Below are 21,595 nucleotides of genomic sequence, written 5' to 3'. Positions count from 1 at the left end.
TGTTTTTTTGAAGCTTGCAATTTAACATTGTCAATATATATATATATATATATATAATTCTACAGAAATATATTTGTTGAAACATTATTATTAAATTATTTTTTTTGAAACTAGAGTAATATATTTTTTTGTTATTTACGAGATATTAAGATTTTCAATTAAAGATTAAGAAAAACATAAACTAAATTATTATTATTATTTAAATTCAAATGAACTAATACTAGAATATTATACATATTACGAATTCAATTGTATTCGGGAAAAGAAAAACTCCATTAACCAAAAGAAATAAAGTACTCGTCTGTTCATCCATAATGAAAAAGCTTCAAGATTTTTATTCTTGTATATATTGATAAGTTATGAAGTCCTTAGAATATAGTATTAGTACTTACACAGTTACACTATCTCAGTATAATTAGACATTTAGTGGTTTTAATCTACTAACGACATAACTTATTAAAAGTGCTAATGTTTTATTAGAAAAGATCATCTACTGATGTGTTAACTGATCATGATTTTGCATAAACCTAAACCAATGTTAACTAATAAGATTTTATACTAACTGAAAAGATGCAAAATTAATAAATAAAACAATGTACTGATTTTTTCTAATATGCGTGAAAGGTCTAAAACATCAATCTTATAAATACAATGCAAGTAAAATCTGTAGAAAAAAATAGTGAAAACACTCACGTTTGTCTTTAAAATGATGGTTTACAGTTTACTTTTTCAATACAAATTTTTACTATATTTGTTTTAAATTAATAGAATTAAATTTCGTACAACATATTTTTTCTGATTATACTTTTCAGTAACTTAAATTATTGTTGATTTAACAAATTCAGTTATTACCAAATTCAATTATTTTCTTGAAATTTACAATTTAAGATTATTAATTAATAATAATTCTACATAGTGTAGACATGACTTGTGTGCTGTGCAAGAATGCAATGGAGTCTAGATATCATTTATTTTTTGAATGTTCTTACTCTTTCCAGATTTGGAGTCATTTAGCTTATGGGATTCTTCGAGAGTATACAACGTCATGGACTGGAATTGTGGAGTTGATGTCAGACAGTTCTTTGGGGAAGATAAGTTCTTTTTGCATTAGATACTCTGTTCAAGTGGCTGTCTATTTGATCTGGAGAGAGAGAAATGGTATAAGACATGGGGAGAAGCTGAAACCTATTCCGATTCTGAAGAAGCTTGTTGATAAGGAGGTGAAGAACAAGCTTAGTTCATTGAGTTTGAGAAGGCGAAAAAGAATGGAAGGGAGTCTCCGGTTCTGGTTTCAAACTAGAACTTGAGTTTTTATAATTTCTTTTTATTTGAATGTTTTTGAAGAATAGAAAAGAAGTTTAAAAATGTCTACACTTGATGTAAAAAAACTTTTTTGATGAATAAAATTTAACATTCATTCAAAAAAAAAATAATTCTACATAAAACTATTTTCTTGATTGCAGTTGTATAGCTTCAACAAAAACAAGAGATGAAACAAATTATATAGAGATCTGACTAATTTTACATGAAAAAAAAATTATAAATGAGATTTTTGAAATTCCATATAAATTAATAAACTCAAAAAAAAAAAATTCTTCAACATATTTTATTAAATACTAGATGAACTTGTATAATCCTTATGCAGAAGAGTAATAGATACAGGAAGAGTTTATATGTCATATAAACTCAAAAAAAATATTTTGCAGAAAATCTAACTTAAAATCTACATGAACATTAAAAACTAAAAGTTTTAAAACCAAAATTATACGACAGTTAATACTTTTGTTTGTAATTAGTACAGTCAACATTTCAATTTATCGAGTAAAGAAGAAATTAGCATTTGCTTGCTTGTTTGCCGAAAAAAGCAAGTGTTACGTTCACTCCCACCATTTTGCTCTGCCTATGCATTTGCTTCTTTCTTTTGCCATTCATAGCAAAACTGATCACTTCTTGACTTTCCAAATCCCTAACTTTCCTTCTTCCTCTTCTCCATGGCGAACACATCATCTCATTCACATCACATCACTGAAGAGAGAGAAGAAGTCATGTTTTCTGAGAAAGGTCACACCTTTCTCAAAACCCACTTCCTAAAACCCATTGTTACCTCTTCTGTAGCCGTAGCAGAGCTTCCCCGTCAACGTCCCTCTGTTTCACCTCCTTCGGAAGAGCTGCTAGAGCGCTTGTCTTCACGAAGATCTGTCTCTGGGTTTTGGGTTGCAGAGCGTCGTTTCGTCTCTTGGGTTGGAAAGATGGAAGCTTTGCACGAACCCACTTGGAGAAAAGCTGGCATCTTTGAAGCCATCAAGGCGTCTACTTACAACATCACCAAGAACCCTTCTCTGCTCCTCTCTGTTTCTCAGAAATGGTGTCCTCAAACTAACTCTTTCGTCTTCCCTTGGGGTGAAGCAACGGTAACGTTAGAGGATGTGATGGTTCTTCTTGGATTCTCTGTTTTGGGTTCCCCTGTTTTGGACTCTGTACAACACAGCTCTGAGGTGGAGAAGCTGGAGAAAGCATGGGAAGAGAAGAAGGAGAGGGGTGTTGGGGTGAAGGAAGAGAGATGGACTTCGAGCTTCATGGGTAGAGGTGATCTGGAACATGAAGCTTTCCTTGTCTTGTGGCTTTCCTTATACGTTTTCCCTGAGAGAACTACTCGTCGCTCTATCTCCAAACGTGTTCTTCCCATCGCTGTTCGTTTAGCTAGAGGCGAAAGGATTGCTCTTGCTCCTCCTGTTCTTGCAAGTGTATACAGAGACTTGGGTCTAATCAGTGGCTTTGGTAGAGGAGGAGAGTGTGATGGCGAACTCAATCTCAATCTCAAGTCTTTGTTGAAGTTAGTTCAAGTATGGACTTGGGAGAGGTTCAAGAACTTAAGACCAAAAGCTAAAGAGATACCTAAAGGTGAGCCAAGAATAGCTCAGTGGGACAGTCTTCAGCAAAGACATAAGAATGTGAGGTTAAGGTTTGATGATTTCGAGTGGCGTCCATACACTAAGCCTTTGAAGAACTGGAACCCACTTGGGGTTTACGTGGAAGAAGCTAAGTGGGTGACTGTTGGTAAGAGTCTTGGTGATGAGTTTGCTTCTTTTGCTAGGTGTGTGAGAGTTTCTCAGCTTGTTGGAGATGGTTTTGTGGAGAGTTACTATCCGAACCGAGTGGCAATGCAGTTCGGTTTGTCCCAGGATCTTCCTGGTTTGGTTACTCGTCATGGAGAATTCACAGAAAAGGAGGCATGTGAGGATTACAACAAGCCTCTTGATGGTTTGAAGCTGTATATGCCTTCTAGACTTGCTTCAGGTTCTGTTACTACAAAATACAGAGACTGGTGGGTGAAATCATTTTCAGAGATGCAGAAAGAAACAACTGAAACTTTGAATGCAAGGAATGTATTTGATGATGATGAAGTATCTCCCAAGGTATTGCCTTTAAGCCAAGTGGTTCAGGATCTGGAAGAAGGCTTTCCTGCAACACGGACAAGATCTAGTATGCGTAGGTTATTAGCAAACAAAGATAAGATAGGTGAGTTGGTGAACAGTATGGTATCTTCAAGTTGGAAGATGAAGGGAGGTCATGAGGATGATGAGGAGAGTTATATGGATGAAGAAGAAGAAGATGATGATAACATGACCATTGCTCAAATTAGATCTAGGAGGAAGTATAGTGATGCAGAGAAAGCTGGAGAAGATGCTTCTGAGCCGCTTGGAAAAAGAAGAAGAAAGTTTCAGGTGATGGATAGTGATGATGATTCAGGGTCTTGTCAAAAGCTTGCTTCAGTGAAAATAGAGTATAATGACAGTGCAAGCAACATACAACAAAAGGCAAGGCAAGTTTGTGATGATGATGATGTTGATGTGAATGGAGGAGCTACTTTAGGGAAGAAGAGTATGATCTTTGATGAGGCCAAGAAAGCTGAATGTTTGCTTCATGAAGAAAGTGAAAAGAAGAGATGCAATGAGAAAAGAAGAGAAGATATTCTTGAAAGGCTTAGACAGAGGAATCTTGCGGTAAAGGAGAAAGAGTTGAAGTTAGAGGCACGTATCATGGAGGTAGAGAAGACTTTGGGGAAGATCAGAGAACGGTACACCAGAGGACTCAAGATCAAAATTGAAGCTTCTTCTTAGCTAGTTTGTGTCTGAAACTTTCAGGACGAAACAAAACAATGTCACACTATATCATTATTTTGGTGTGATTTTTTAAAACCCTTTTGCACATGTAGGGAACCTTATCAGATTGTTTGTGGATGATCGGTTGGTCCGTTAGAACTGTAAAAGTTTTAAAAAATATTTTATAATAGAAAACAAAACTTTTACAAAAATTTACTTTTTTTTTTTTTTCACTGAACAATACTTGATTAGAAACTTCAGCCTGAAACCATACAACCAGGATACTAAGCAGGAAGATAACATCTATATCTCCTGAGACTACAGCCCAACACTGGGAAACTTAAGAAATAGAACAGAGGAACATCTATATCTCCTGAGACTACAGCCCAACACTGGGAGACTTAAGAAATAGAACAGAGGAAAACAACAGAGCTGCACAAACCTATGCTTCAAATACAATCTAAAAAACTGAACCAAGACTTTAAGGAAGGCAAATGACCAAAGAACAACAAAGGAATGAAACAAACAGAGATTAAGAACATGGAATAGGACCAGAACATTTGCTTAACCCTCGTCCCAGAGATACCTTTCCAGCGAGGCCGCAATGATAGTTCCGGTGACCAACAATCTCTGGAAGAACCTTCCAAATAATAAAGCACAGACTTTGGGGGGCCACTGAACACATCGGAAACTCTGATAAACACAAGCTCGCACCGGCAACAGTAGCAAGAAGAAGCCAAGGTCAGAAAGCATGTATGGGAAGACACCAACGGCAAAGGGGAGGAGACTAAGAAAGCTCTCCTCAGGTTAGCATATCCGTTTTAGGTCGAAACTTCCACGAGCAAGGGAACCAGAATCGCCGGATTCACACCCACAACCAACACAATCAGGAAACAAGGAGGACAGAGCTAGATCGGTCATCATGCCAAAGCCCCAAACACAAGCAGGGCCGCCAGATCTGAAAAATAAAAGCACAACCAAACCACTACAAACCACCATTTCCAAGCCCAGTTAGTTTCAAAGAGAAGATCTGAGAGCCATAGGCCATCATCGTTTGTCAAGTGGAGAAAAGCCGGAACACCGAAGCCAAAGGATATTTCGGAGAGGCCGTAACTTAATCCAACAAAACCAAGATGAAAACAGAGCAAAACAAAAAGCCGAATATACACAAAAAGGAACCCGACTCCGGTGCTATATAAGCCACCGAAGTCGGCGAGCTAAGGAACCCTAGATCTGGTTTTCTAAGAGCAAAAGGGAGGAAGATGAACAGTGATTAAAGAGAGAGAAAAAATGAGATCACAAAAATTTACTTATTTTATAGATTTATCTTTAAAATCTAAATAAAACATGATCGGTAATTTTTCTATACATAAATAAAAAATAAATTTAAAAGACACTTCCTACCGTTTAACCAATCTCACTCTATAATCAGAATAACCTTACAAGGATGCAGTTTAGACCGGTTACAGTAAGCATATTGATGATTTGACATTGTACATCCCTTCTTTTTAGGCTACACCAATGTACTACTAATGGTGAGGAGATTGTTTCCAGAATTTCAGTAATGTTACTTACGAGAGAAGAATCGAGATGTTGAACCAGCTGAACCATTACCACCAAGGTGACGATGATACCTATGGTGTTTGTGAGGTTCAGGTTCTAAGAGAGGCAAGCGAGTTTGTGAGGACTGTGGACGATGAGAATAACATAGGTCCTTGTCAGACACAGATTTCATCAGACAGTGATGAAAAAGATGATAGCCTCACCATGTCTCTAGTGGTGAAACACCAGGTTGAACCATACATTTGTGATCTTTTTGACTTTAATATCTTTTGAAGACTGGCTTGGTATCTTTTCTAATCAGTTATGAGATCATAGTTTATTCCAGAGAAGGAAGGCTTCATCCTCAAACGAAGAGTAAATCATATATGAACCAAGAAAATTACATCTATTAAAAGCTAGTCATGGTTACATTGGAAACTATAATCTCAGATGCAGAAAACAAAACATGTCCACCTAAAGACCAAGATACACAAACCTTTACCATACATAGTGTATTAAATCGAAAAATTCATATACTTAATCTCAACAAGTGGAGGATACCATATCTAAAACCAGAGTGCATAACAATCATTCAGCTTTCGTTGTTGTTGGTATGTGGTTGCCACCAGTTGCAATCTTGTACAGGTAGAAACATGTCATGAGACCACTGCAAAATACAAAGACACATGATTTTGTCAGATTATAACCGTACTTAACAATTACTCACAGCTAATGAATGTAATGTGTTTTTGTCTAGAAAATGACCTGATCCCAGAAACCAAACCAGCCGGCATGATCTTCTGAGTTTTCAAGTACCGTTGTCCCATGACGAATGTGAGACCAGCTGAAATAACTGTATCAAGAAACAAAAACCACACGTAAGATCTCGAGATCTCTCAAATGGGAACACGACCAAACAGGGTTGAGAGTTACTGCAAACCTGTCTGGAGAACGACAGCGAAAACAGGAGACTTCTTCTTCTTCTCGAAAGCCTTAAGGGTGATGTAACCAGCGAGAAGGACGAGGAATCCGGTGCCTGCGCCTCCAGCGAGAGATGCGATGCTTCCTTTCTTGAAATAACCCATAGATCCCCCGACCATCAGGAGCATCCCGTACGGGATAGTGAAGCAGAAATCGTGCATCTTTCTTCTTCTTGATGTGGAATGTTGCGGAGGTGGTTTGGTTTCTTTTGTCCGAACGACCAATGGAGATTTTATAACGAAGGGAGTGTGGTGGTGGATAGCGCGTGGAAGAAGTCCGCTTCGGCGTTTTCTTCGTCAACGGATCTCTAGAAGTAGGAATAATATTCAACAACTCCCCACTTATTCAGATCTCATGATGTCTCGAATTTACCATTATGCCCTCATTCTTAATCATATTTTTAATGTGATTAAGGAATGTTTTAATAGGTTCAATAATCAGATAAGATAAGCTTCTTTATTACATATAGTTTATCATGAACTAAATCCAACTTTAGAATCTATTATCAACTATTTTAATTCATTAGATCATCAAGTAAACGTGGTCTTAATAGAATGTTAAGTTCTTTTCGCTTTAACCTCAAAAGTCACTTAATAATAAATAAATTGTCACAAATCCCTAAATACACTAGTTATAAATTGTCAAAAATCTCTTTAAATTCTACTTTCTTTGTTTCAAAATGATACATATTTTTAAATTGCTTTTTAATAAAATATATTAAAAATTAGTTATAAATACATAGTTTCTGTAATTTTAATATTTTCTATATTTTAAAACTAATAAATTTTACAAAATTCAATTAATGTTTTGAATTTCACAATGTTTCATTATTAATTAACAGAAAATATATTAGAAATATAAATAATGTATCAAAAACATACATCTTTTTGAAACAGAAATATTATTATTTTATATTCGTTCACGGCTATATGGTGGAATAAAATGGGATTGTTAGTTGTATATATTGAGTGATTATGTTTAAACTTCTATAAATTCTAGATCTTGTTCTAAATATATTAGATGATACAGAACGTAACGCAAAAATAAGATGAAATGAACTGATTTATATTTAACTAGGTGGACCGTCTGCACGCATGTACGGACATTAATATAATTCATATATTTTCGTATAGCTATTATTATAAGTATATAAGTAGATTGTAATTCTCTCTCAATCTATATATATATTTCTGTCTCATTTGTTTAGGTTATCTCTCTTAGTCAACAATATAAAGTTATTGATTACATAATTTGACATAAAACTATATAGTTTATATAAATTTAATATATATATATAGTGTATGATAAAAATATAATTTATAATATAATAAGTTGTATCAAATCATATTTTAGTAAATATTATTTGTTAATAATGTCATAAGAATAATGATAAAATTGTATATAATAATGACTTAGTGATATGATTACTTTATAGTTTTGGATAATATAGTAAGTTGTCTACGAAAGTGGATTAGATTTAGTGAGCTTTTATTTAATTGTCTTTAAATCAAAACTTTTATCTCATCATATTTCAAATTGTGGAAGCCCCATTGTCCAGTGGTTTGACTAAAGATTCAATTGCTTCTACATTCGGAGGTCTGGGGTTCAAACCCCAGAAAATACCAAATTATGCAGATTATGGAAAAACATGTTACATGAGATCTTCAGCTTGGTGCAGGGCGTACCATCGAACATGGATCTCATAGGACGGCTCAAAGTGATGCAGTCAGGCGTGTATTCTCACAGGATGGTAGAATTGTCGGCTGTATAATCGTCTTTGTAATATTCTCATCGTTGTAATAGCATAATTAATCGATAATAATCGATCCACACGTTAAAAAAAAATCATATTTCAAATCAGTCGGTTTAATGATAGTTAATGATAAAAGCTACATCAACATTGTAAAATAGTTTAATCAACAATATGAAATAGTGAATTAATCAAATTATAAAGATTTCATTTAAGCGTGTTTTCAAATAATAATAATACGATAAGTTTTGGGTATGTGTAACAAAAACTTCAATTTAAAAAAAAAAAAGAAGCAAAAACTTCAAGTTCAATCAGAGTCTTCCTCTTCTTCACCTTGGAGCGACTTGAAAAGCAAAGACGGAACCACAAAGTTCGCTACCAAATACATTGAGATCATAGCTACACTGCAATAATAAACAATTCAACACAAATAACTACTTAATTTCTTAATAAAATACTAATACATTGAACAACAGAAATATATCATATATGTATGTACCTTACTAGGAGGAAGGTGGTGATATCACCAGATTCAGACGGAGGCACCACACTTGCTTTTGGTTTTAATCTGAGCCCAAGTTTTGGATAGTTACTGTTCTGCCATTGATGTCCCCTTAGGCTTGAAGTTGAAGGAGAAGAAGATAAGAAAAGGAACACTTGTTTTCTTCCCAGGCTCTCTGCTTGTTTCGTGTGGTGATTCAAGACGCTGGAACCGGCAGCAGGTAATGGCTGATGATAACTTGCGCACCACATTTTCTGGACTCACTTCTATTCTTCTTTTTTCTTGACAATGTTGGAGACAGAAAAAATCTAGTTGAAGATAGGATCTACGTTTCATGTCTGAATTTAGTGAAGATAGAGTTTGAGCCGATCTTACGTAGCCACGTCACCATGTTTTTTTTTTTTTTTTTTTTTTTTTTGACGGCAAACGGCTATTCTATTACTCAAGCTTGAGGTGGTCTGGGTAACCAGACCGGAATAGAACAACCAACAAAAAGTAACTTCCTATGGAAGGATCTAGCTGTCTTTGCTAAAAAATCAGAAATCCGATTGCGCGCTCTTGGAACATAAGAAATCTTGAAGTCCGGGAAGCATATGATCAGTGTCTCTATCCTCTCCAACTCCGTAGCAAAACTTGGCCAAGCCTGAGGTTCCTTGATCATTGCGATCAATTCTTTGCAGTCTGTTCCGAAGTTCTGGCATGTTGAATGTTGAAGCATATTCTCCATCGCCCACCGCAGTGCTTCCACTTCTGAGTGCAGAGCCGATTCTCTTCTGGGAAAGTTGTGTGATCCCATGAGTTGCGTCTTTCCACCACTGTCTAACCAGACCCAACCACATCCACTAAATTGAGCTAGTGCTGTCCATGATCCATCCAATAAGCAAATATTTTCCAAGCTTATGACTTGGGGTTCTTGTATAGTAATCTGTTGTACCACTGGCGGTATCATCTCATTGGCATTAAACCAAGCTTGACACTCACTCTCAGCATATCGAACTAGTTCCAGAGGATCTCTATCGATTCCTCTAAAGAGTTTGTCATTTCTAGCCTTCCAGATGTACCAAATTAGCCAGGGATAAGGATCCCTGTCTAGCTCTGGTTCAAGTGAACCATCTTTCTCCCAGAAGAGGTAATTCATATTCGTGTAAATACTTGATGCTGGAAAAACGCCAGGATTAGTTGGAGTCGATGAATGTAGCCAAACTTGTAGAGCAGGTGGACATTCGAAAATAGCATGTGTTACTGACTCCTCTGGTTCACCACACCTCGGACAGTAATTGTCACATCTCATATTTCTCCTTACTAGATTTCTCGTTACTGCCACATGACCAGTTAAACATTGCCATAGGAAGTGACAAATTTTCTTTGGCGCCTTTATCTTCCAAGCAAAGGCTTGGAGCTTTGTTATACTCGGCTCTAACATTTGCTTTTCATCTGTATCCTTCATTAGATTTTGAGCAACCCAATATCCAGACTTGACCGTGTATTGTCCATGTCTTGTGAAGTTCCAGCAAAACGTGTCAGGTCTATGAGTCGTGCTTATGGCTACACTCCTTATAAGGGGTATGTCATCAGGTCTGACATATTGTTCCAATAGATTAACATCCCATACCTTCAGCTCCTGATCAATAAGATCACTCACTCGCATATTTGGATTCATAACTGGTGCTATTGGTATAGCTGGTCTAGCAGGATTCAATGGAATCCAGGGGTCCTCCCATACCTTAACCTCATAACCAGAGTGTATTTTCTGCCTTATCTCCATCAACAAAAGCTCCCTCGCAGCAGATATACTAGTCCAAACATATGAAGGACTACTTACAGAATTTACTCGTAAGGGCGAGCTTAGCCTGTAATATCTTCCTCTTAAGACACGAGCGACCAGGGAATCCGGGTTTTGTGTTAGTCTCCATAATTGTTTTGCCAATAGTGCCAGGTTGAACTCATGAATCATGCGAAATCCAATCCCTCCTTCTTCTCTCGGTAGGCAGACTTTCTCCCATTTCGACCAGTGTATTCCTCTCTTGGGGGGATTCGAGCTCCACCAGAATTGGGCAATAGCACTAGCTATGTTTTCACATATCTCCAATGGGAGTATGAAAGTAGACATAACATACGTCGGAAGAGCAAGCAAAATGGACTTAATCAATACCTCCTTTCCTCCTTTCGAGAGCCAGCGTCCTGTCCAGCCATTCACTCTATGCATTAGTTTGTCTTTTAAGAAGGCAAAGAGCTTACATTTTGAGCCACTAATATCTTCTGGGATACCCAAATAAGTCCCCATCCCTCCATCATTCTGTATTCCAAGCACATCTTTGATCTCTTGCCTTGTGGTTGCGTTAATCCTCTTACCAAAGAGTAAGGAGGATTTATCAAAGTTAATACACTGTCCTGATGCTTTACCATAGATCTTGATCACTTTCATTACTTCTTCACATTCACGGGGCTCCGCCTTACAGAAGAAAAGGCTATCATCAGCAAATAGCAGGTGGGATACCGATGGACACGCGCGGGTAACGCGCATCCCTGTTATCTTTCCCTGATTCTCTGCGTGATTGAGAAGGCTAACGAGCGCTTCCGTGCATAGAATAAAAATGAAAGGAGACAAAGGATCTCCTTGGCGTAGGCCTCTTCCTGGAATAATGTTTCCTCTCGGTTGCCCATTCATGAGGACTTTATATTGTACTGACGTGATACATCTCATTATCCATGTAATCCATGTTTCTGAGAAACCCATCTTCCTCATCACAGCTTCAATAAATGACCATTCCATCCTATCATAGGCTTTACTCATATCTGTTTTAATAGCCATTTTTTTGTTGCGCCCGCTTGGCTTGGTTCTGAGAGCATGGAACATCTCCTGAGCAATCATAATATTATCAGAAATCTGTCTTCCAGCAACAAAGGCTGACTGGGTTTCTGATATCAATCCTGGGAGCACTTTCTTAAGTCTCTGGCATAGGACCTTAGAGATAATCTTGTAGCTCACATTACACAAGCTAATAGGCCTAAACTGCGTCATCTCATTAGGCTTTGTTGTCTTTGGGATGAGACAGATATTAGTTTCATTCAGTCCATTGGGCATTATCCCTTCAGTAAGGAACTTATTAACCATAAGGGTCAAATCATCCTTTACTATATCCCAGAACTTCTGGTAAAACAGTGCAGTCATCCCATCTGGACCTGGAGCTTTTTCTGGATGCATAGCAAAGAGTGCTAATTTAATCTCCCATTCCGTGACCGGTGCGGTAAGACTTTCGTTCATTGGCTCCGTTATTGTCGTAGGAACTTCAGATAGAGCTTCTTCAATATCCTGTGGATTAGAAGACTCAAAGATTTGTCTAAAATAACTAGTAGCAATGGCTACTAATCCTTCTTCATCTTCCACAGTATTTCCATTTCCATCCAGAAGCTGAGTGATCTTATTCCTTGCTCTCCTCTGTTTCGTTAAGGCATGGAAAAATTTCGTATTACGATCTCCTTCCCTTAGCCAAAATACTCGACTCTTTTGTTTCCAAAACATTTCTTCTGCCTTAAGAGCATCAGAAAGCTCCTTCAGAGCTGCTGCAATCTCCTCAGTTGTGGCGTTATCATCTGCATATAGACCTTCCACTTTTTCCTTAAGCTCTTCCACCAGTTTTGCAGAGTTTATATTATTTTGTCTCCTCCACTCGCTCAATGCTTTTCTACAACTGGAAATATGCTCCATTATAGAGGCATTAGGTGGAAGATCAGGTGATTTCCATCCCTCCAAAATAACTTGTCTCAGTTCCTCATTGTCCAACCATCTTTTGTCAAACTTAAATTTCCTCGATCTCCTGGTTGGTTTTTTTAGGATATCAGCAAGTATCGGACGATGATCCGAGCCCCATAATCTCATATACTTCGTCTTCGAATGAGGAAACTTTTCATGCCAGTCGGCGTTTCCCACTGCTCTGTCCAGTCGACATCTAACAGTTACTCTCCCTGCTCTCTTACCAACCCATGAGAGCATATCTCCAGTGTATGGAAATTCGAGCATCCCACAGTCACTTAGCATTTGCTTGAAAGGTAAAAAAGAGCTATCAGTACGCTGTCTACCACCTTCTTTTTCATTATGACCTGTAATCTCATTGAAATCACCTATCATAAACCAAGGTCCAGTTCTTGTTGTTGAGAAACGCGTAAGACGTTCCCAAACTTGATCTCTTCGTTCTAATACAGGATCCCCATAAACAAACGTCATAAAGACTTTTATTCCATCAATGACTGCCTCAATGTCAATCATTCTGTTATTTGAAAATAAAACATTAACTTGAAATTCATCCATAGAAAAAAGAGCTAAACCTCCGCTGAGACCAAGTGGCTCAACGGTAAATAAACGATCAAATCCTAAATCAGCCTGAATGTTTTGCAACAGCGGCTTCTTATTCTTCGTTTCAGATAGAAACACGAGTCCTGGGTGATGCTTCTGACACATCTCCGTAAGGCGTCGAACTGTGAGGTCGCTTCCAATCCCTCGACAGTTCCAACTGATTGTCCTCATGGATGAATTGTTGGGTTTTTTTTGGACCCCTCCAACTCATTACTCTTGTGAGAACTTGCTCGTGGTTTCTTCGATCCACTCTGACGATTATACTTGCGAGTTTCGTTATCTCCCGATGAAGAGACACCATAGCTCCGTGGAGATCCCCGACGAAGAAACTCCGCTTTCCTAATTGGCATTCCCCGTGGAACCAATTGTCGTGAGCTCCCCTTAGAGGACTTGATCTTGACTTTAACAGCAGTGAGAGAAGAAGGCTCAATACGAGAGCTCATACTCTCATCCATCTCCTTTAGTTCCTCCCCCAGCAAGTCATCGACAGCCTCATCCAATATCTCGTCATTTATATTAGACTCTTGTAACTGCACCAGAGCGTCATCTTGTTCACCCATCTCCATGTCTTGTAGCGCACCAATCATCTGATCATCAACTCCATCGATAAGCATCTAGCCACGTCACCATGTAATGTAATGATATTTTTCATCTTTTTCTTTTTGGCTTATTACAAGAAGCATTGATAATCAAATTTTTGTACCTAGCAATAACATGCATGAAGTACGTAGGGCTTGACAAACAAAAAATTTTACCAAAATCTCGGCTTAAGACGTTATAATATATTGATTCCTTTTAAGATTAAATTGTGATTGAATATGAAACATGATTGACGCGCGGTTAAAACATTAATCCTCTCAGACGTAACAAGCTTCAAAAAAATTAAAATATCACCTTTCCTGGTTCAATTCAATAATGTCACACACACGCACATAATCAATAATATTCACTCGGTAAGCACATGATAATCATCATAATTGGAGTGATTGCTTAGTGGCTTCAAGGTACCTGTCCTTTTCACCCAAACAAACTTTTGCTGTTTCCAGCAGTCTTAAGCAAAGTTGTGACACTTTCTCATTCATCTGCACATCATCAAAAAGGTATGTCACCAACCCAGCTAAAATGAATGACCTTTAGTTTTTTCAGGAATGAGAAAAAAAGTTGCAAAACTTAGGAGAAGAACAATACAATTAGCGCTGATGATATGTAATTGCAAGCTTCAAGCGCAATGTTCCCTCGAGCAATCTGCAAATAATATCATATAACCTCGAGTTGGTTAGAGAGCATAACAAAATTTGGAATCCGTTTTTAACTACTAGTGATAGTAGATTCTGACCTGTGAAGATTCTTGCTCAATAGCTTCTACAAGTTCACCTACAACTAGCTGAGCCCAGGAGACAAGTTCATTCTTGTATGATGAATCACCAAAGAACAATATATCGTTTCCAATTATCTACAAACACAAAAAGTACAGCTCAGACTCTTTCTATAACATAAGTTTAGATTCAGATCCAGCCATCAGCATGTCAACAAATGTTTTGCATGTAAATAAGATGAGGAGAGGCATATAAATACCTCTGGATTGGCAGAACGGTAAGGCAGATTATCCTGGGAAAGTGTCGACAACAGTGAAATGATAGCACAAAGTATCTTTACCTTCAATCTCGGTATTGCCCTACAACATCACAAAATATTACAACCAAAAAGGCACAAGGGGGGCCTAAAACGTAATAAAGAAAGAAAAAAAAGACATTAAAAGCATAGGACAAAGAAGCGAATGTATGTCCGTTTTGCATATCAAATATTGTACATCTAGGTAAGTATAGTCTTTCAGAGAAACATACCATGAACTAGAGCAAGTAGCAGAAAAGATGCTCTTAAGGATCTTCATCACGCCTTTCTCAGGATTACCTTTCCAATTGAATTTACAAAAAAAAAACTCAGTTATAAAGCTCTGAAGATAAGGACAGACAAAAGCCATTTGGTGAAAGAATCATATCTAGATTCTTGAGCAAAACCAATCCATGAGATTCCACATGATTTTACCTGGAACCATTACCAAGAGGCTACACAATTTGCATACCACCGAGGCCATACTATCCACATCAATTGACTTTAAACCTGATAGAGACAAACGTATATGATATTTATACCACCAAAATACCATATGCATATCAATTAACAGAACGATAAGGCATATGAATTATCTACAAAAATAAATAAAAAACTAATGAAGACCTGAAAATGGGACAAAAAGAAAAGAAAATCTATGAAATTAGAGTGACTAAGAACAACGATAATCCTCTCTGCCTAACATTGTCCCCTAGAATCGTCAATTTGCTACAAAATTAAGCAGGTCACTGGTTTTAGGGAGGCTCCAATACATAGACTAGTCTATTACTTCTCACTTGTTAATCTAGTATGAAGTAGTTAAACTAAACATGTCTAGACAAACAAACTCACCATCTGTTGGCGCTACATCCTCTAGACACTCAACAGCTGATATGACCAGTCCATCCGAATGAGAAATCAAACCACCTAAAAGCGCAACCTTTAAAACATGTTTCAGTACGTACATACTTTTGACTTTTGAGTGCAAAATGCTACAAATAAGAAAAAGACACACCTCAGCAGTTTCGAGATAAAGATTTAACTGCTTTGTCGGAATTGTAACAGATGGAATGGTAACTTCGCTGAATGCTAGGCAAGACTTTACGAAGTTGATATGCATCTTTCCTGCTTTTAGTGATTTCACTGCCAAGGTGTTGCTTGAACGGACTAGTGTCTCCTGCAGCCAATGACCATAACACAGTATAAATTATCACAACATTAAGCCAAGCAAACGTCTTATAGTTTTTATTTGCTCCAAGCGCTAGTGCAAGAAAAAAGCACATATGAAGCATTTCTTGCCCTTGTTCACTCTCTATGGCTACTTTATATATAATACTCCAAGTACTCTCTCTTCCAATTATGATCACTTCTCATAATGTACCATTTGATATCTAATCAGATCTTGTGGTAGTTTCTAGAGCTTTCACCTAATTCATATTATGTTGCAAATTCCTGCATGCCTGCCTTAAAACTTTGTGACTTGCCCACCAGATAAATAAAATGTTGTTATTTCGTAAGGTCCTACCATTTGGATTATGCGCCAAAAGGCAGATACGTTGCTACTTGTCCCTCAAATTTAAGGTTACGTACGAGACTATATAATATCTATGCACTACAATTAACTAATTAGTTCACAATCAAACTCTTTTAAGAAGTAAAAGAACGCACAAGACTACCACACAGGGTCCTCCACAGGTATAGCAGATACTTGAAACTGGTACAAAAGAACAAATTGATTGCTGACCTTAAGTTCATGTATCCCACTAAAGGCGCCACGACACTCCGCCAAAAACAACAATTGGCGTTCTCTTTCTGCCCCATAATCAACCTAAGCATCAAAAGTTAAATCAAAATCAACCAACTTACCACAAACGAGGAAGTACTCATTGGTAAGTGGAACTTAGGTACCATCTCAACAAAACGAGAAATTAAATGTGATGTCTGTCGATTATCATCATCCTTTATGTTAACGAAATCTGTAGCATCATAAAGACCCTGAGAAACTTCAAAAAGCAATTGCACGGTTGTTGAATCACATATGCAGCCATTCCTATTCCAAGGACAAAGAAATGAGTATGCTTTAACCAAGAAAGAAAAGGAAAATATACTTAAGCAAAAGAATCTTAACTACAGATCCCTCAAAATAGGATCCCCAATATCTTAAAGGGATCTTGGTGAATCGAATTAGGTGACAAACAGGCCTTACCTAGTACCCATGTTCAGAAGATGCATGTTAACAATTTTCTTTGAAGTCCCAGACATAAGATCCAAGATCTCGATGAAATGATTCTAGAATGTGACCACAGAAATCATTAACCGAGAGTTAATAATGATATCACCCAACGGATGATACAATGTTGGCTCTAATTGGTTGTTGCGGATTGTTTCCTTAAAGCCTGAAATTAGATAAAGGAAAAAGGGAGGAAAGTACTACCAGAGAAAGTACTTTTTGCAAGTCCTCGAAATGGGACAGCAGCTTCAAAATTATGGATTGCAAACTCGCTTGTTCTTCTTCAGAAAGAAACTGGTCACGAGCTAGATATACAATATTATCCAAGAGCGCATCTAGATGATTTTCCTGATACAGTTGAAACTGATGATTAAAATCTAGAGGGACGAGATAAGAGATCCTCATGTACGAAAACTAACACTTCAGACTCACCATCTTGTTCTGCAACAACAAGTCCACATATGCGTCCATAATTCTCAAGTAGTCATACAGCGTTTGATACTGAGAAGCAGCCTGTTGCAATAAACAGACCTAAATGTCAGCTTGTTACGAAAGTTACGCCACCATTCTCTTTACCACAGTTTTTGTTAACATATGTTTATGCAAAGCATTTATGTAAAGTATGAACAGCGCAGGCACACAAAGATTGAAAACTTATCTATAACGATGGATTCCTAATTTTTGTTGAAAGGAAAAGGAAAAACTAAAACCTGCATAACTTCACTGATGAGTGCACTGAGAAAATCTGCTTGAGATCTCCCTTCACACAACCTGATTCCAAGTAACCTGTAATTCAAAACCTGCTCGACAAAGCAGTACAGCATAAAAGGAAGGGTTAGACCCAGTGGATAGAATAGATTATTAAATCTGAAATGAGGAAACAACCTGACTGAAAGAACAATCGTCGCTGCATTTAATCATATGCAGGATCTCCATAGCTTGTGAACTAACCAATTCGGATGGAAGTTCCTTGAGTAGATGGTGAAGTAGAATGGACACGTGTGTACAGTTGTCGGACGACTGAGATTTATTCTTTCCAAATCCAAGCTCTTCAAGCATGCCCAACACATTGTTTTCCTGTACAGTAACTAAATTTTTAGGATAAGAACCAATTTATCATACAACAAAGAAAGAATTAACAAGGTCTAATGGGCAACTTTTTCCCCAGCAATCTGACATTTCTAGAAAACTCAAAACACATGAAAGTGTTTTATTACCATGTTGGAAATGGGATTCTAAACACCAAGAAGAAAATACAAGCAAATGCTTTCAGCCACTAACTGGTCAAGAACGGTTACTAACCTGACGTCCAGTCAGCAATAGGCATTTCATTATATACTCAATGGCTGGTTCCATCAAATTAAAAAGCAACTTTTTGTCGTCTGTAATATAGGAACACCCGTCCTTGTCCACTAAAATAGGTGCTAATATGTCTTCAATATCCTTGATGCATTTGATTAGATATCCTGTTATATCGTGGTCAAACATAAGATATTATGTGTCTTCCTCAAACAGGAAAAGAACAGCTTACAGAACTCCAAACACTGACATGTAAAAGGCTACAATTAAAGTTCTCAAACTGGAGGTGGCTAAGATTATGCATCAGCATGCTAAAATCAAAAGGATAGGATACACTAAATCCATAGATATGCAGCTATGATGAAAAGTTCACGAAAATCTCCCTGAGCTATAATCAAGTTAAACAGCCTTCCCTAGTATCTTCTCTTCATGTCATGCCCCATTCACTCTCTAAATCTGGATTCTTTTCCATAACTAGCTAGCAAGTGTGACTAGGCTATAATTATGTATTCGTTTCGATTAAGAAAGCCAAGCTTGTTAATCATATTACAAACCATTATGACTCTTCTACTATTCATCCACCTGGCATTTTTTATTGAAAGAAAGAACGTAGAATAAGGGTACCTGAATTGCAGAAACCCAACTTCTGCATACGATGCACCATATAAAGACGACAATACACAGATGCCAGTGGATCCGCAAGACCTCTCACCATCATGACTAAACGATCCAGAACTTCTCTGGGTTGATTAACGAGGAAACGCCAGCAAGGTAAAATTGCAAGCTCCAAGTAACTATGGGCAGACGACAAAGCCAAAAAAAATAAGTAAAATGGTAAGGTGAGTAAGAACAATTATTAACGATAGAGGCTTTACATGCGGGGGAGAAGTTCTCGAACTGAACCAACTTTACAGAACCAGTTATAGCAAGTCTCTCTTGCTTCGAGGCAGATATCACTTGCTTGAAAATTATCTGTCTTTAGCACGGGTTCAAGAAAAAAATTATTATCTGCAACTAGAAGACTGCATGTTGTGCTAGAAACTTATGTGACTGAATGTGATAATGAATAGAATTCAGATCTTAGTATAGGATTAGAATAGAGATGCATACTCGATAAAGTGCAGATCAGTGTTCCATCTACATCATGTTCTGCTTTCTCCTTGATCCGTTCCCACACCATATCCCCAACCATATCAAGCATGTCAGTCACTACAACAAAGACTGTAGGATAAAACTGCAGAACTGTTGTGTCCATCAGAAGTTTTGTGACCTGCAGAACAGAACAGAACATAGAATTTACCATTTTACAATTTTTTTTGCATACGAATTTGACATCATAAGTTAGTAAATTAACCTTTATCGATAACTTTAACGATGTTACTCGATCTTCAACCTGCCAAGCATTAGTTATTCCATCAATTAGCTCGCGTACTTTGGCTAGATATTCCTGTTGGTCCATCACTTTAGCAGTTTCTTCCAGAGAAGTCTGTTCACTGCCTGTCTCCTCCAAACGTGGTTGAGCGGAAGGGGTCTCAACTGAGAAAATCAAAGCAAGAGCTGTTATAATATGCATTCACTAGTTTGGAATAGATTTATTTACAAAGGCACAACAAAGACATACCTTTGGAACCTTTCGTTATTACATTAGACACCTGTAAAACATGGGTAAGACAGTAAGTGATCTTTCTAGCTATTATGATCATTAAGAGTTTATGCAAAGAAGAAACGTAACTGGAGAAAAAGAAATGACTTTGGAGACAGGGAAGTGCTGCATCAAGATTCGTTTAAGAGACTTCCACTCCCTTGCCAGATCCTGAGTCACCGCTTCAATGGATAGAGAAGTATCTTTTTCTTCTTCAACCTTCTCTTCTGCTGAAGCATTCAATCCCATTAATGGATCAAAGAAGTCAAGATCACTACTACCTCTGACAGTTCTCGCCTACAAATCGTATAGAACAAGCTGTCAAGTCTTATAATTCAAGAATCTCAACAAAAAGAAAAATAAAATAAAATAAATTTCAAGAAAGCTGTTAACAAAATAAGCTAAACCTAATAAACCTGTTGTTGACGAGAAGCGATTGGAGAGGAAAGAGGGTGATTCTGAGTTCGAGAACGAGGGAGGAGATGAGATTCATGGTCAGCTCCATAGTCGCGATTCCGGAAGTCGAACTCCATGGATTTTGTGATTCTCCGTCGTCGTTGTCGTCTGTCTATAGGGAGACGATCTGCGATTCCGATTGAAGAAGCGGTTACGGTGTCGTTTAACATAAAAGTCAAATTGGATTTGTTGAGATATATCCAACCCAAGAGGCCAAGACCACATCGAGCCAATCCAAGCCTTATTGGGTTGATTTGGGTTGGTCTGAGAGTATCTCAATCCTACCGGGTTGATTTGGGTTGGTCTGAGAGTATCTCAATCCTAGATCTGGATATTTTCAAATTTTATGGATATCCAATCCGTCTCACCTCTATCCGATCCATCCCACCTCTACAAAATGGATATAAATTTTGTAAATTACCAAACAAACTAAATTCCATAAAATTGCCCCAACTAAATTTAATTAATTTTTTTAATACCTAAAAAAATCTACCTTGTCCAGTACTCACTAAATATTTTTCTCTTTTTAGTACACTTACTCTAAATTTTTGCTCATTTTAGTATTCAAACAATGCTCATTTTAATTAAAAATATTAATAAGTTTTAAACAAATTTTAAAAAGTAAATAAAAAGTTCGAAAATATCTAGAAAATCAAATTTATTTTGGATTTAAGAATAAAAATAACTGAATTTTGGATAATTTAAAAAAATAGAAAGCCTTGGTTATGAATAAAATAAATTAATTAATCCTGAACTTCGTGGAAAAAATAAATTGGAAATTAAAACTAAAATTAAAAGTAAAACTAAAACTAATATTGTGGAAATTAAGATTATCGACAATTTAGCTACTTTTATTCCTAAAACTTAAAAAAAAATTGAAAATTTTTAAGATTTATTTTTGAATTTTAGGGAAAATAAAACAATTTTTTTTTAAACTTACTAATATTTATGATTGAAAAGAATAGTTGGAGTAATAAAATAAGCACACATTTAAAAGTAATATATTAAAATGAGCAAAATAATTAGTTTGGATATTGAATTGGGTAACAAAAAAATTTAAGTATTAAAACGCTTAATACAATTTAGTTAGGGTGCTTTTCTGGAATTTTATTAAGTAAATGAACT

At 36.9% G+C, this 21,595-nt stretch overlaps 5 protein-coding genes across 5 annotated transcripts; 1 reads left to right on the top strand and 4 right to left on the bottom strand.

Annotated features, from left to right (window-relative positions):
* The first annotated feature begins 1,806 nt into the window (after nt 1-1,806).
* Nucleotides 1,807-4,155, top strand: LOC108848951 (uncharacterized). The gene has a single exon (XM_018622425.2). The coding sequence runs from the start codon at nt 1,992-1,994 to the stop codon at nt 4,119-4,121; it is 2,130 nt and encodes a 709-aa protein (XP_018477927.2). The 5' UTR covers nt 1,807-1,991; the 3' UTR covers nt 4,122-4,155.
* Nucleotides 4,156-6,032: 1,877 nt separating this feature from the next.
* Nucleotides 6,033-6,936, bottom strand: LOC108850114 (protein FATTY ACID EXPORT 5). The gene is made up of 3 exons (XM_018623719.2): nt 6,586-6,936; nt 6,411-6,498; nt 6,033-6,312 (listed from the first exon to the last, which is right to left on the bottom strand). Exons 1-3 carry the CDS (start codon nt 6,785-6,787, stop codon nt 6,234-6,236), a joined length of 369 nt encoding a protein of 122 aa, XP_018479221.1. The 5' UTR covers nt 6,788-6,936; the 3' UTR covers nt 6,033-6,233.
* A 1,601-nt stretch (nt 6,937-8,537) lies between these two features.
* Nucleotides 8,538-9,210, bottom strand: LOC108855191 (uncharacterized). Its single transcript, XM_018628947.2, has 2 exons — nt 8,876-9,210; nt 8,538-8,780 (listed from the first exon to the last, which is right to left on the bottom strand). The coding sequence occupies exons 1-2, from the start codon at nt 9,127-9,129 to the stop codon at nt 8,684-8,686; spliced, it is 351 nt and encodes a 116-aa protein (XP_018484449.2). The 5' UTR covers nt 9,130-9,210; the 3' UTR covers nt 8,538-8,683.
* A 204-nt stretch (nt 9,211-9,414) lies between these two features.
* LOC130497708 (uncharacterized) lies at nt 9,415-13,846 on the bottom strand. Its single transcript, XM_056990730.1, has 4 exons — nt 13,497-13,846; nt 11,565-13,146; nt 9,813-11,225; nt 9,415-9,693 (listed from the first exon to the last, which is right to left on the bottom strand). Exons 1-4 carry the CDS (start codon nt 13,844-13,846, stop codon nt 9,415-9,417), a joined length of 3,624 nt encoding a protein of 1,207 aa, XP_056846710.1.
* Nucleotides 13,847-13,994: 148 nt separating this feature from the next.
* LOC108854015 (uncharacterized) lies at nt 13,995-20,635 on the bottom strand. The gene is made up of 23 exons (XM_056988320.1): nt 20,431-20,635; nt 20,105-20,311; nt 19,994-20,024; nt 19,727-19,908; nt 19,483-19,642; nt 19,248-19,344; nt 18,997-19,166; nt 18,376-18,539; nt 17,959-18,150; nt 17,784-17,873; nt 17,506-17,586; nt 17,278-17,421; nt 17,050-17,132; nt 16,752-16,893; nt 16,588-16,671; nt 15,859-16,020; nt 15,696-15,783; nt 15,279-15,353; nt 15,077-15,143; nt 14,808-14,907; nt 14,569-14,685; nt 14,421-14,477; nt 13,995-14,314 (listed from the first exon to the last, which is right to left on the bottom strand). Exons 1-23 carry the CDS (start codon nt 20,545-20,547, stop codon nt 14,204-14,206), a joined length of 2,721 nt encoding a protein of 906 aa, XP_056844300.1. The 5' UTR covers nt 20,548-20,635; the 3' UTR covers nt 13,995-14,203.
* Nucleotides 20,636-21,595: the final 960 nt, after the last annotated feature.

The sequence above is a fragment of the Raphanus sativus genome, chromosome 1, assembly GCF_000801105.2.
Source record: "Raphanus sativus cultivar WK10039 chromosome 1, ASM80110v3, whole genome shotgun sequence".
In the NCBI taxonomy this organism is placed as follows: domain Eukaryota; kingdom Viridiplantae; phylum Streptophyta; class Magnoliopsida; order Brassicales; family Brassicaceae; genus Raphanus; species Raphanus sativus.
The sequence above is the reverse complement of the archived record's forward strand: the minus strand, read 5'-3'. Positions and strand labels throughout refer to the sequence as shown.

Excerpts from the sequence above, each read along its gene's own strand:
- LOC108850114 (XM_018623719.2), bottom strand. The coding sequence starts at position 6,787 with ATGCACGATTTCTGCTTCACTATCCCGTACGGGATGCTCCTGATGGTC. Across the intron at positions 6,499-6,585 it reads CGCTGTCGTTCTCCAGACAG|TTATTTCAGCTGGTCTCACA; the intron begins GTTTGCAGTAAC and ends TTCTTGATACAG. Across the intron at positions 6,313-6,410 it reads GGTTTGGTTTCTGGGATCAG|TGGTCTCATGACATGTTTCT; the intron begins GTCATTTTCTAG and ends TGTATTTTGCAG.
- LOC108848951 (XM_018622425.2), top strand. The coding sequence starts at position 1,992 with ATGGCGAACACATCATCTCATTCACATCACATCACTGAAGAGAGAGAA.
- LOC108854015 (XM_056988320.1), bottom strand. The coding sequence starts at position 20,547 with ATGGAGTTCGACTTCCGGAATCGCGACTATGGAGCTGACCATGAATCT. Across the intron at positions 20,025-20,104 it reads AAGTCATTTCTTTTTCTCCA|GTGTCTAATGTAATAACGAA; the intron begins GTTACGTTTCTT and ends CATGTTTTACAG. Across the intron at positions 15,354-15,695 it reads GGATGTAGCGCCAACAGATG|GTTTAAAGTCAATTGATGTG; the intron begins GTGAGTTTGTTT and ends TGTCTCTATCAG.
- LOC130497708 (XM_056990730.1), bottom strand. The coding sequence starts at position 13,846 with ATGCTTATCGATGGAGTTGATGATCAGATGATTGGTGCGCTACAAGAC. Across the intron at positions 11,226-11,564 it reads TAATGAGATGTATCACGTCA|AGGATTAACGCAACCACAAG; the intron begins GTACAATATAAA and ends CTCTTTGGTAAG. Across the intron at positions 9,694-9,812 it reads ATGAGATGATACCGCCAGTG|TGGTGGAAAGACGCAACTCA; the intron begins GTACAACAGATT and ends CTGGTTAGACAG.
- LOC108855191 (XM_018628947.2), bottom strand. The coding sequence starts at position 9,129 with ATGTGGTGCGCAAGTTATCATCAGCCATTACCTGCTGCCGGTTCCAGC. Across the intron at positions 8,781-8,875 it reads ACCACCTTCCTCCTAGTAAG|TGTAGCTATGATCTCAATGT; the intron begins GTACATACATAT and ends TTATTATTGCAG.